Raw genomic sequence first — 12,428 nt, 5'->3', positions numbered from 1 at the left:
ACAGACCCTTAAGGGTCCATTTGGTTCCATGTGTACACTCTCAGAGTAACAGACCCTTAAAGGGTTAAACACGCCTGCATTTGGCTTTATATTCACTTCATGTCTCTCATCCAGAACAACATCACGCCAGCGGAGATCTCCCAGTGGACCAACCACAGAGTCATGGAATGGCTGCGGTCGGTGGACCTGGCAGAATACGCCCCCAATCTGAGGGGCAGTGGTGTGCACGGAGGGCTCATGGTGAGTGGGCCTTATTATTATTATTATTATTATTTCATCGCCTAAGCAAGGGATAATGTATGGGGAGGTAGTCATTATTGAAATTTAAAGCCCGACAGGGTGATTATCCACCGACACGATAGCGGAGGTGGATAATCACCCTGAAGGGGTTTTCGAGTGAGCACTCATCAAAGAGTTGCGTTCTTTGCGCATCATAGAAAGCACACGTCAGAGAGAGATTAAATTAATTTAGTGTCGGGCTCGGGCTAATGAATTGCAAACCCTTGGGTTTGGGCCGGACTCGAACCCCGCGTTCCAGGGCCGGAGCATGGGCTAGTGCAGTGCGCTAATTTTCGCTACTCATTGTGCAACGATGTATATTGGGCTTAACCCATTAACTCTCTCAGTGCCAAGCCCCGAGTTATCCCGAGTTTTAGGGTTATACCCTCAGTGCCAGAACAAGAAATCCCGAGTTTAAAAAAAATTAATAATAAATAAATAAAATGTTTTTTTTTTGTTGTTTTTTTAAGTGTTCAGAACCCAAGATATCATTATCTGAAGATTTGCAGCTCCATCCACTCTTTGTTTAACCTATAACTGAAAAAGGCTGTATCTCGCTTCCTAAGAACTTTTTTTTACTTTGAAAAAAAAAAGAAAAAGGTTGGCACAGTTCGCAATATTTTTTTTATTTCATTGGCACTGTAAGAGTTAAGACGCATCTGTGTGTCATTTTTAGATTTCTTTGGCTATTCAAAAATAGCAGATACAGCATACAAGCTTGTAGATCTGCTATTTTTGAAAGATTGTGAAAAAATCGTGGCAAAATCTTGGATTATATATTTTTTAAAGCGAACATTTGTAAAATATTCCAGGAACCCCCAGAAGCAAAGATTTTAGTTACAAATGTTACAAAAAAAATCTAATATCTGCACAACTTTTCATGATTTTTCAAAAATAGCAGATCTACAAGCTCATACAGCACTCGGTGCCGCTCTATGAGCTTGTATATCTGCTATTTTTGAATAGCCCAACGAAATAAAAAAATGACACACAGATGTGTTCCCCGTCTTAAAGGGTTAAGAAGCGGTTAAGTGTTAACCCCTTGTAATAGGCATTCAAGCACTTATTTTTATTATTGCGTTTTGCTGACGGTCTCTCCCATGTCCACCTGCTTCACCCCAAGGTGCTGGAGCCCCGCTTTAATGTGGAAACTCTGGCGCTGCTGCTCAACATCCCTCCCAACAAAACCCTGCTGAGACGCCACCTGGCCACGCACTTCCACCTGCTCGTCGGCACAGAGGCCCAGCGCCTCAAACAGGACTGCCTGGAGAACCCAGACTACACCGTGCTCACAGCCACCGCCAAGGTCAAGGTATGTAAACAAAGAGTGCAACAGTTAACACATTGTGTGCCAAAAATGGTCCGGACCGTTTTTGAAAAGCCATGCGTGGAGTGCCATAAGGGGCGCCCCCTAGCGCAACTTTGGAATCACCCATGGTGCCTCTAAAATCGAAGGGACAGATGTGGATGGGTGCCAAAAAAACTGGCTTCCGTCCACTCCCATTCTATCTCCTTGATAAAAATCCTCCGGATCTCCTTAACCTTTTACAGTGGTGAAAACGAGCCATTTTCGGTGCGCGAGAGAGATATTTAGAGTTATTGTTCCAGGCGCTAGACAGGACCATCGACCATCGTACACGCACCCTTTTGTTTACATCCGCGTCCTCGTCGTGGCCACTACAGCGCTAAACATATCAGCGTGAATGGTAAAGAATGCCATCACTAGATGTACCCTGTTTTAATAAAACTCTGGCACTTAATGTGTTGAACGATTATGAAAAAATATAAAATATCGACTCCAGGGGAAAGACAGGAAAATCGGCATTTCCGTCTTTGAGTTTGTTTAAATAACAAAAATAGCAGATCTACGAGCTCACAACACGTTGTCGTGAGCTTGTTGATCGGCTATTTTTGGGGCTTAAATCGTTAATCCGACTAATGAATTTAGTTTATCAATGAACCAAATTGATATTTTTTATACAGTATATAATATATTTATATATATATATATTTTTTTGTATATAGAAAAAATCATGCTTTGAAAAAGTTATTGACATCAAATAATCATTAAGAATATAATCTTTACTTAACCACAAGAACAACACACTTCCTGTTGTACTCCAGTGCTCTCCCTGCCTTTTGGTTTCCACAGTTGTCAGTTGATGACTGGCGTTTTGCTCTATATTCACCCCAGTGTGTGTGTGTGTATTTATTGATGTCAACAGCATGAGAGCGGGTTTTATGGCTCCGTTTCTCAGACATTCCATTGAATTCCGTTCCCTCTGCTTCTTCAGCCCAGAAGGCTCTCCTTCGGTGGCTTTGGAACCCTGAGGAGAAAGCGGCAGGAGGACAGTGAGGAGTACGTCTGCCCCATGAACGTGGAGATGCCCAAGAACAGCAGCTTCCAGAGGGGTCTCAGGATCTATGATGATAACCTTGACAGACTGGAACAGGTACAGCGCAGTGTTGATTTCGTCGACTAAAACTATGACGAAAATTTTTGGTCGACTACCTTTTTTCACTGACGAAAACTAAATAAAAACTAAATAAAAACTGAATAAAACGAAGCTACGATGACTAAAACTATGACTAAATATATTGACAATTTCGTCAACAAATAAAAACTAGACTAAAATGACTAGTGGAGAAGAGATCATTTTATGTTTGGTTGCGCTCGGGGTGTTGTGCTCTGAAAATAGCAGATCTACAAGCTCACAACGCGTCGCAGCGCGACGCGTTGTGAGCTAGTAGATCGGCTAATTTCAGCACTCAACCAAGTGTAAAATCAGCCATTACGACGCCATCAAGGCACCGGCAAAATACAATTTAGTCGACTAAATCAACTGTAGATTTAGTCGACTATAATCTTATGATATTTAGTCGACTAAAACTAGACAAAAACTAAAACATTTCAGATGACTAAAATGTGACTAAAACTAAATCAAAATTTGCTGTCAAAATCAACACTGATTTGTAACAGAATGAACCAGGTACCATCTGGGGAATGGCCAATGTTAAAGGACGACTTCACCCATTTTCAACCTATCTTCATATAGTTGGTACTAATGCTCATTATATTATGGTACAATTTCTTTCGACTTGGTTTGTGGAGGACTGTGGGCAGTTCAAAAACCCGCCTACCAGTGACATCATCGATGGGGAATCCAAAGTAACTAATAGAAACGGCAGCCTTTCTATTCCTGGAAAGTTGGCATGCTATGATGGAAGCAATTGTTCTCGCGTTAATAAAATTTAATTAAAAACCTGCCTAACGATGATGCCACTGGTAGGCAGGTTTCTGAAGTGTTCACAGCCCTCCTATGAGACACAGACCAAGTAGAAAATGTTTTAACCATTTTATCATGAGCATTAGTGAGGACCAATTATATGAGGATAGGTTGAAAATGGGTGAGTTGCCCTTTAAGGGTGGTTTATGCTCGGATGCGCACCGGTGTCGTGCACCAAAAAATAACAACGTATTTCTTTTCTCGTGCCACAGAACGCAACAAAGTATAAATTGGGCAGTAGATGTTCAATGTGTGACCGCTTATAAAAACAGGTCAAAGCATTAGTAATTATTCGCGTTGTGACGTTTGCGACCGATTCGCTTCGAAAAGATTCTGTCTTCTGTGTGAATGGGAACGATCTCGGTTACTTCCTCAAACGTTGCCGTTCCTCGAGTCGTTCGTTTTCCTTCCGCGTGGAAGGCCTGGTGACGCGAGGCAGTGTTGATTTTCGTCGACTAAAACTATGATGAAAAATGTTGGTCGACTACCCTTTTTCACTGACGAAAACTAAATTAAAACTAAATAAAAACTAAAGCTATGATGACTAAAACTAAGACTAAATATATTATATATTATATATATTGAAATTAAAATAAAAACTAGACTAAAATGAGAGGTACTAGTGGAGAAGAGATCCAGTAGAACTAAGACATTTTATGTTTGATTGCGCTCGGGAGTTGCGCTCTGAAAATAGCAGATCTACAACGCTGCGACGCGTTGTGGGCTTGTAGATCTGCTATTTTCAGCATGCAACCAAGTGTAAAATCAGCCGTTAGGACACCTTCAAGGCACCGCCAAAATACAAATCAACTGTAGATTTAGTCGACTAAAATCTTATGATATTTAGTCGACTAAAACTAGACAAAAACTAAAACATTTCAGATGACTAAAATATGGCTAAAACTAAATGGAATTTTATTCAAAAGACTATGACTAAAACTAAATCAAAAGGTGCTGTCAAAATCAACACTGATGCGAGGTTCAGTCAGTCGGTGGCAAAATGCAACATTTTGACTGGCTGAAGAGAGACGTTCCTCTTTTGTCATTGGACTGAAATACGTGAAGAGGGCGGAACAGGAAGTGGTGAATGGATCATTTGAACAAAATAACTTGAGTCGTCACTGAAATGAACGATAATTCCCACCACTATAATGTGCTTTTGATGCACGACGATTTTCACACGGTACTCTTGCCTAAGAATTGTCTCTTGTAACAAGTGTTCTCCATTTTGTGTTCTCCACTTGTTTTGATGCTGAAGTCTGTGTGTTCTCCTGTGTAGATGGAAGACTCGGAGGGGACAGTTAGACAGATAGGAGCTTTCTCCGAGGGTATCAACAATCTGACGGTAAAATATCCTAAAATGCTCTCTCACATACTGTACTCACACACCCTAAAATGCTCTCACGTACTGTACTCACACCCCCTAAAATGCTCTCTCACATGCTGTACTCACACACCCTAAAATGCTCTCTCACATACTGTACTCACACACCCTAAAATGCTCTCACGTACTCGCACACGACACTTAACACTTGTTTTGAATAATATATATAGCAAGAAAAAACTAAACGGACCAAAATGAAGTCTAATAACAAAAACCTGCATAACTACAGGTCAGTGGTGGAAAGTAACTAAGTACATTTACTTAAGTACTGTACTTAAGTACAATTCTGAGGTACTTTAGTTAAATTGTGATTATTATTACAAAACCACTTCAGCCCTATTTAAAAATAGCTGATGTACAAGCTGACAACACGTCGCGATGCGACGTGTTGTCAGCTTGTAGATCTGCTATTTTCAAACGATTTTTATACATTTTATACATTTGAAAACTTGTGAAATGGATAATGAATTATTTTGCTTTTCTTACTTTAAGTACATTTTGATGCCAATACTTTTGTACTTTTACTCAAGTAAATGTTGAATACCGAACTTTTACTTGTAACAGAGTATTTCTACATTGCGGTATTGATACTTTTACTTAAGTAAAACATTTTGAGTACTTCTTCCACCACTGATACAGGTATGGATGTAGTGTCAGGGATTGGGAAACAGTGGTTTTAGATGAGGTCTGAGTTCCCGCTATGTGTTGCAGAGCATGCTGACAGATGACCAGTTTTTCCGGGAGATCCCTGACTGTCCTCCTGAGGCTAGCGTGGTACAGGATGCCTGACTGCCCTCCCTGAGGCTAGCGTGGTACAGGATGCCTGCCAAGTGTGAAGGACAGACTGAGCCACAGTTGCTATGCTAACCTACCATTGTGAAACTGTGCCAAAACCATTCCCCAAAACCTTTTGCCTATTAGTGACATATTGTTTTTCAAGAACCTTTGAGACCTCTGCTATTATAGTAATGTCTCTCCTGCTGTCATGTAGCATTCTCAAAAACAACCGTAGCCTTGACCATTTATATTTATTGAAGCTGTCAGAAATTGTACTGCATGAACTTAAAACGCAGCATCTAATACATTTATGTATGTATTCGCGCATTGATTTTAATTATGAGTGTGTATGTTTTTTTGTTTTTGTTTTTTATGTTCACATACAGTAAGTTCTTTTGCATCGTCCCCATTTAGGACTTATTTTTACTACTCTATGACAGACTCACCCTCAGTATTGTGCCTGTGACAGTATCAGTGTTCTTGTTCAAATGTATTGGACACATTATTTTCACGTGTCCCAGGCACATGAATTATGATTTCTGGTACTCAAGTTGCCCTGCGTTATTGCGGAAATGTGATGATTGCGAGTAGGTTTTTCTTACTCTCTAATAGACCAAAGGTATTATTATGTAAGCCATAGCCATATCATAAAAGACAATGTACGGTTCTATTTTTTAAGATTTTGTTAATAAAAAATTGAAAATGCATATTTACTGAATCATCTGCCCATTACTGACATACAGTAGCCGGGAAGGGTTAAGGAGATTGTTTTTGTTTTGTTTTGCTAAACTGCCTTTATAGTTGGTTGTTTGACAGGTTAACCTCAATCTGGGAACCCAAAGCCAAATGAGAATGAAAAACAGCGCCCTCTGCTGTTTGTGCTATCTAATGTTGGCTCTGGGACAATGAAAGCGCAGCACACATGCGCAAAGGAAACCGGGGTTTGAGTCTGCCTTCACGCTGCACTTCCGGGTGGTGCGACTATGTTTTCATTCCCACTAACAATATTTCTACACGGAACACTAACACCACTTCTCCCAGAGAACATGGATCGTTTTGGTTATAAGCCCACTTGTTTCTATGATGAAAGAGCAAGTTAAAATGTGAATATCTTTCCGTGGTTTTGTCTGCTCCGCGGACGCTATTGTTAAATTAGTTTCGGCTTGTTTCGAGTAGGGAAGGATCAGCGGACACGTAAATCCCGCCCACTACATTTGATTGGGTAAAGCGCGGCCTGCAGGCACGCCCATGCCCACACAGTGTGCACACGTTTTGACGAACCTTCACGACAGATTCTAACGCAGAGCAGAATCTGTTCTTGAGAGATTAGGTTAACCTTAACTGTTATGTTTTTGCTCTTACATTTCTAAACCTCGCTGTTTACACCAGAAAAGGCCACAGCAACAAACAATCTCTTCGGCCAAGCCTGCTTTGACTTCACTTGTTTAATGGAGACATTAGGATATCTAGAAGATTGCCTTTGTTCAGTCTTGGCAACACACCCACTTAAAGGGGAAATCCACCCATTTTCAATATTTAACTATGTCATTAATATAGCATAAAGGAGTTGTGTGGAAATAAGAAAAAATTAAAAAAAAAATTAACATTGCAAAAAAATGTAACATTGCAAAAAAATTAACATTGCAAATTACACTGTGATGACTCATCATGGTGTAATTTGCAATGTTAATTTTTTTGCAATGTTACATTTTTTTGCAATGTTAATTATTTTTTTAATTTTTTCTTATTTCCACACAACTCCTTTATGCTATATTAATGACATAGTTAAATATTGAAAATGGGTGGATTTCCCCTTTAAAAGGTTTCAGAATTTAATTATGTATTCCCTGTTATTGGTTTAACTGGTTGGTGGTGGACTACTAGCATTAACATAGAAAGGTCTAGGTATCCACTGACCTGTTCATACACCCTTCCAAATTGAATAATGGGCAGATTTGATATTTACTGTATTTTGGGACTATTTTAACAAAGCTGTCATCCTGCAGCAACCCACAGTAATTGGGTTCTCCAGAGAATTGTCTGTCACCTTTGCTACTACAACAAAAATGGCAGCAGTTTATCTCATTAGCCTCTGTCACTGGTGTGAAGGCCCTTTGGGATATTTGCAAGCAGTGCACTGCTCTGCCAAACAGCTGCGTGAGCTCCCTTAACCATCCCAGACTGCTGTGGCACTGGCAACATCTGCGGCTTCATCATCATGAGTTGTAACAAAATGATGATTCCCATGATTATAGTGTGAGGAATTGCAACGTTTGACCATTGTGCTGTCTGTGCCAGTGTGGGTCTGAGGTGTCCTGCTGATCATGAAAGTCCATATTATTCACACTCAAACTGATTAATTATCTTAACAATTTCACTGAAACGCACAACAGTTGACAACTTTGAACAGATCACCTGAAGTTCAAGTCATTTCTATTCTATAATCAGTGGTTCTCAAACGTATTCATGTCAAGGACCCCCAAAATGATATGTATTTGGCCGCGGACCCCCATCTCAAAATATTTAGTTCCAGGGACCTCCAGAAGCAAAGATTTGAGGTAAAAGTGTTCGCTTTAGAAATGTATATATTCAAAGATTTGCACAAATTGTCATGATTTTTGAATAGCCAAAGTATAAAATGACTGGTCGGGTATGTAATGCATTATAACCTTTTTTTTTTAATAAAACGTTTTTATCCCACGATTTTGTAACCCTTTCTACACCCAGTGCCAATTTTCTAAGTGATCCTGGGCGCTACACTCCCCCCACAGCCTAGGGAGCCCAGGGCCGAACTTCTTGTCACCTGACGGGGGAGTTTCCCCGGTTGGACGTAGCCCGTGTAAAGAACACGTTATTCCAATAAAAAGTACCAGCAACACCCCACCCTTCTAATAATAATAGAACTATTAAATCCCACATGGATTTAATAGTCTGTTTATCATCTTCACTTCAGTTTGTCTCCCACTAACCTCGCGTCACCAGTCTTTCCACCTCGGAGGAAAGCCTGGTATGCGTTACTAAAGACCCATATGATCCGGTCTAGGCCACGCCTACTGGAAAAAAAAAAATCCTCTTTCCGGATTGTCGCGATCCGGTTTAGCGGTGCCGCTTTGTTTTGGTTCCCCAATCCCTATTTAAATGGAATCGAATTTCCGCGTGGGATAATACGGATAATACAGACGCTAAATAGTCTCCGGAAAGTACACTCACATTTATATTTAAAGAATAAGCTAAACTACGCCGCATCAAGGATTTTATTTGGACGGACCTATTTTGGGGTGACGTCTTTCCGGATTGTCGCGATCCGGTCGACTGATGACGCGGATGACGCGCCCGGTGACGTAGGGCTACTTCCGCTCCCGACCGGATCATATACCCGAAAAGGAATGCTGCCCAGGCTAGTCTCCCACTGAGGAGCAGTTAAGGGTTTAGTGCAGGGATACTCAAATAGCTGAACCTGTGGGCCACATTACCAAAATGGCAAGGGGCCAGGGGCCAGTTGATTAAATGACAACATTAAAGGGACAGTTCACCCCCAAACAATATTTTTTTCTTTCAATTAGTCACCCCATGGAGACTTGAATTCATGGATATTTTTTAGGTTTTGTCGCATTCCTTCGCACTCTTTGTGTCTCCTACCGGAACCGCTGCCGGTCATCAAATTATTGGCTTAGGAATACGACAGAAACAAAAAAATATCCATGAATTCAAGTCTCCATGGGGTGACTAATCGAAAGAAAAGTGTCATTTTGGGGATGCACTGTCCCTTTTAATGATACTTGATGACTTCTGTCTTTAATTGGCGCCTTATATTATCTGAACAACTGATACTGTTTTCTGGCAAATTAAACACAGTATTGAATTTGCATGAGATGGTAAAATGAAAGCGAAAGCATCCGTCCATTTTGGGTTAAAGTGCCGGTTCTCTGCATCAACTTTTCAGGGCTTGTTGAGGCTTTTCTTTGCTGCTGCTCTCAATGGGGTCAGGCAGGTGAGTCCGAGGTGACTTGACGTGCCGCTCCATGGTTCTGCAGCGACTAAGTAATGGTATAGTAATACTCAGTCTTTCAGTAGAGAGTTTCCATTGTTAATTTTTGCCAGCTAAACTACAAGAGAAAAACTCAAAAGCACTAAAAGACAAATGCGTGGTCGAACTGGAATGTTACATAATGAAGCTTTAAATGCTGGAGTATTTCAACTTTACTAACTGTGAACCCTAACATACAAAGCAAGACTTCACGAGTGCTAAGTGACAACATGTTGAGGTTAACTGAGTGATGGTGTTGTGGTCTAATGGTCTGAGTTTCAGCACAGAGAATCCATGTTCAAGTCCTATTATGACTTTTTGTCATTGCTGGAGCACTCTGAAATAATAAAGGTCAAACTACACATTTAAAGGGAAAAAAAGTGCAAACTTTGGCAGGCTACTAGTCCTACATACGTACACCTAGAAACCCCATTCAAACTTTAAAATGTTCATCTTACTGTGAACATGTTTGCCTGAAAACACCTCATCCTCCTCCGCCCCCCTCTCCTGCGGGGTCCCCCAGGGGTCAATCCTGGGTCCCATCCTCTTCTCATTGTATACTGTATGCGCCCTCTGGGCTCCATTACGAGGAAACAACGTGTGCAAATCTTTGAGTATGTATATCTTGTTAAAGCGAACATTTATATAACAATGTCTCGGGTCTTTGCTTCTGGGATTCTACAGATGTCTTCTAAATCCTAATTTTGTCAAGCCATAAATCCCAGGTTCAATCCCAGGCCTCAGCAATGTGTCAAAGTGTCCCTGAACAAGACACTTAAAAGAATAGTTCACCCACAAAATACTTATTTTCTATCAATTACACACTCCATGAAGCCTTGAATTCATGGAGATTTTTTTGTTTTTGACACATTCCTGACCACTTTTGCATTTAATTTGTCAGCAATACTTTGCCACGCTTTCTCCCTGGATCCATTTATTGCGGCCATGTTTCCTTTCTTGCTTATTATACATTTTACTTCCTCTTATGATTCCGGGGAGACAAATTTCTCTTTTGGGTCTTGAGTCGAACCAATTACTCCCGCGGAGACATCAAATTTCTCTTTTGGGCCTTGAGTCTTCTCAAGGCCCAAAGAGAAATTTGATGTCTCCGCTGGAGTAATTGGTTCGACTCAAGACTCTTTTGGGTCTTGAGTCTTGGGACATCAAATTTCTCTTTTGGGCCTTGAGTAAAAATGTATTTCCCTCTGGTCTAGTGGTTAGGATTCGGCGCTCTCACCCTCATTTTAAATACGCCACTGTGCTTTTTTGAGCGAGGACCTTGTATTGTGAATTTTACTTCCATGTACTGTTTCCATGTCTTTTCTAAATAAAGTATTCAATCAATCAATCAATTCTACCATTTCTTTACTCATTTTTCATGTTACAGAGGAACGCCATATCGTTCAACGTCTTTTCGCAGCTGACGTCGTATGGCTGTCGAATTCGGACGTTGTGTAGACGTCTGGTTGGTTGGTGGTTACATAGGTGTGACTTGGACGTCGTATAGACGTTGTGTGGACGCCTAGGTTGGTTGGTGGTTACATAGCTCTGATTTGGACGTCGTATGGACGTCCGTTGTTTGTGCGCACAGTGGGAGATTTTTTTTATAAAACGTTTTTATCCCACGATTTTGTAACCCTTTCTACACCCAGTGCCAATTTTCTAAGTGATCCTGGGCGCTACACTCCCCCCACAGCCTAGGGAGCCCAGGGTCGAGCTCATGCCTCCTTCAATGCATGAGAGCCAACTGACCTTCTTGTCACCTGACAGGGGGGAGTTTCCCCGGTTGGACGCAGCTTGAATTATGGATTTATTTATTGAAAATTAAAGTTTTAGATGGCTTCTCCCAACCTGTATGCCAAAAATAAGGTAATTACAGGTGCTGACAAAATCCAGCCCTGAAAAATAAAATCAACACCAACACAACACTTCATTAATTATTTATCTTATCTGTTAATATTGTATAATCATACCCTGACTGTCCTCAAGTTTGTCAATTTAAATTGAAATACTCCAGACCTATAAAAGGATTGGGATTTGAACATGGAATCTCTGCAATGAGTCTGATGCTTAGACCACCACACCATCACTAAGCCACATGTTACAGAGGTGTCTTAGTAATGTACCGTTCATTTGTATGTTAGCCCTCAGTTAGTAGTTAAGTTGAAATGCTCCAGCACTTTTGAATTTCTTTCTGTGAAAGGTTAGCTAAACAGTTCTTTCAGAAATAACCCCCCCACCTTCACCGAACAATCAAATACTGCCATTCTGATTTGCATATCAAAAACTCAAGGAACTAGCAAATTAACATGAATGGCCGTGGCTGCATATCAGTGAGCCGTGGCTATGATTCTACTCATAGAATCATAGTTTAGTCAGTATCATAGTATCATAGTTTAGTCAGTATCGTAGTGAGCATTATTGGGTAATGAATAGTTCTGACATTTAACCTCTTATAAACACTCAATACTTTCCCTGCTCTTTCCCCCTCTACATCAAATCTCTTCGCCGAAAACTCTACAAGCTCACAACGTGCTGGGACCCCTGGTCTCCCTTTTCTCTCTCTCAACAGCAGTCCAGCATGTCACAACATTGCAGCTGAGCTTCCAACATTCCTATGAGCAATACTGCCCCTTGGCAATCAAGAGAGTTGAGGGACTGAGTTTCAGAATCA

At 40.8% G+C, this 12,428-nt stretch overlaps 1 protein-coding gene across 2 annotated transcripts in view; it reads left to right on the top strand.

Annotated features, from left to right (window-relative positions):
* LOC308079437 (liprin-beta-1-like) overlaps positions 1–6,434 on the top strand; it is a 68,718-nt gene extending 62,284 nt beyond the window's left edge. For both annotated transcript variants that reach the window (XM_080420926.1, XM_080420925.1), the window contains 5 exons: positions 115–240; positions 1,403–1,591; positions 2,574–2,732; positions 4,846–4,911; positions 5,662–6,434. In XM_080420926.1, the coding sequence (XP_080277052.1) occupies positions 115–240; positions 1,403–1,591; positions 2,574–2,732; positions 4,846–4,911; positions 5,662–5,739 (618 nt within the window). In that variant the 3' untranslated portion in view covers positions 5,740–6,434. The remainder of the gene's footprint in view (positions 1–114; positions 241–1,402; positions 1,592–2,573; positions 2,733–4,845; positions 4,912–5,661) is intronic.
* Positions 6,435–12,428: the final 5,994 nt, after the last annotated feature.

This window comes from Gymnoscopelus braueri (genome assembly GCF_963280865.1).
Source record: "Gymnoscopelus braueri genome assembly, chromosome: 23".
Lineage (NCBI taxonomy): Eukaryota > Metazoa > Chordata > Actinopteri > Myctophiformes > Myctophidae > Gymnoscopelus > Gymnoscopelus braueri.
Note: the sequence above shows the minus strand (reverse complement) of the source record. Positions and strands in the feature narration are given on the sequence as shown.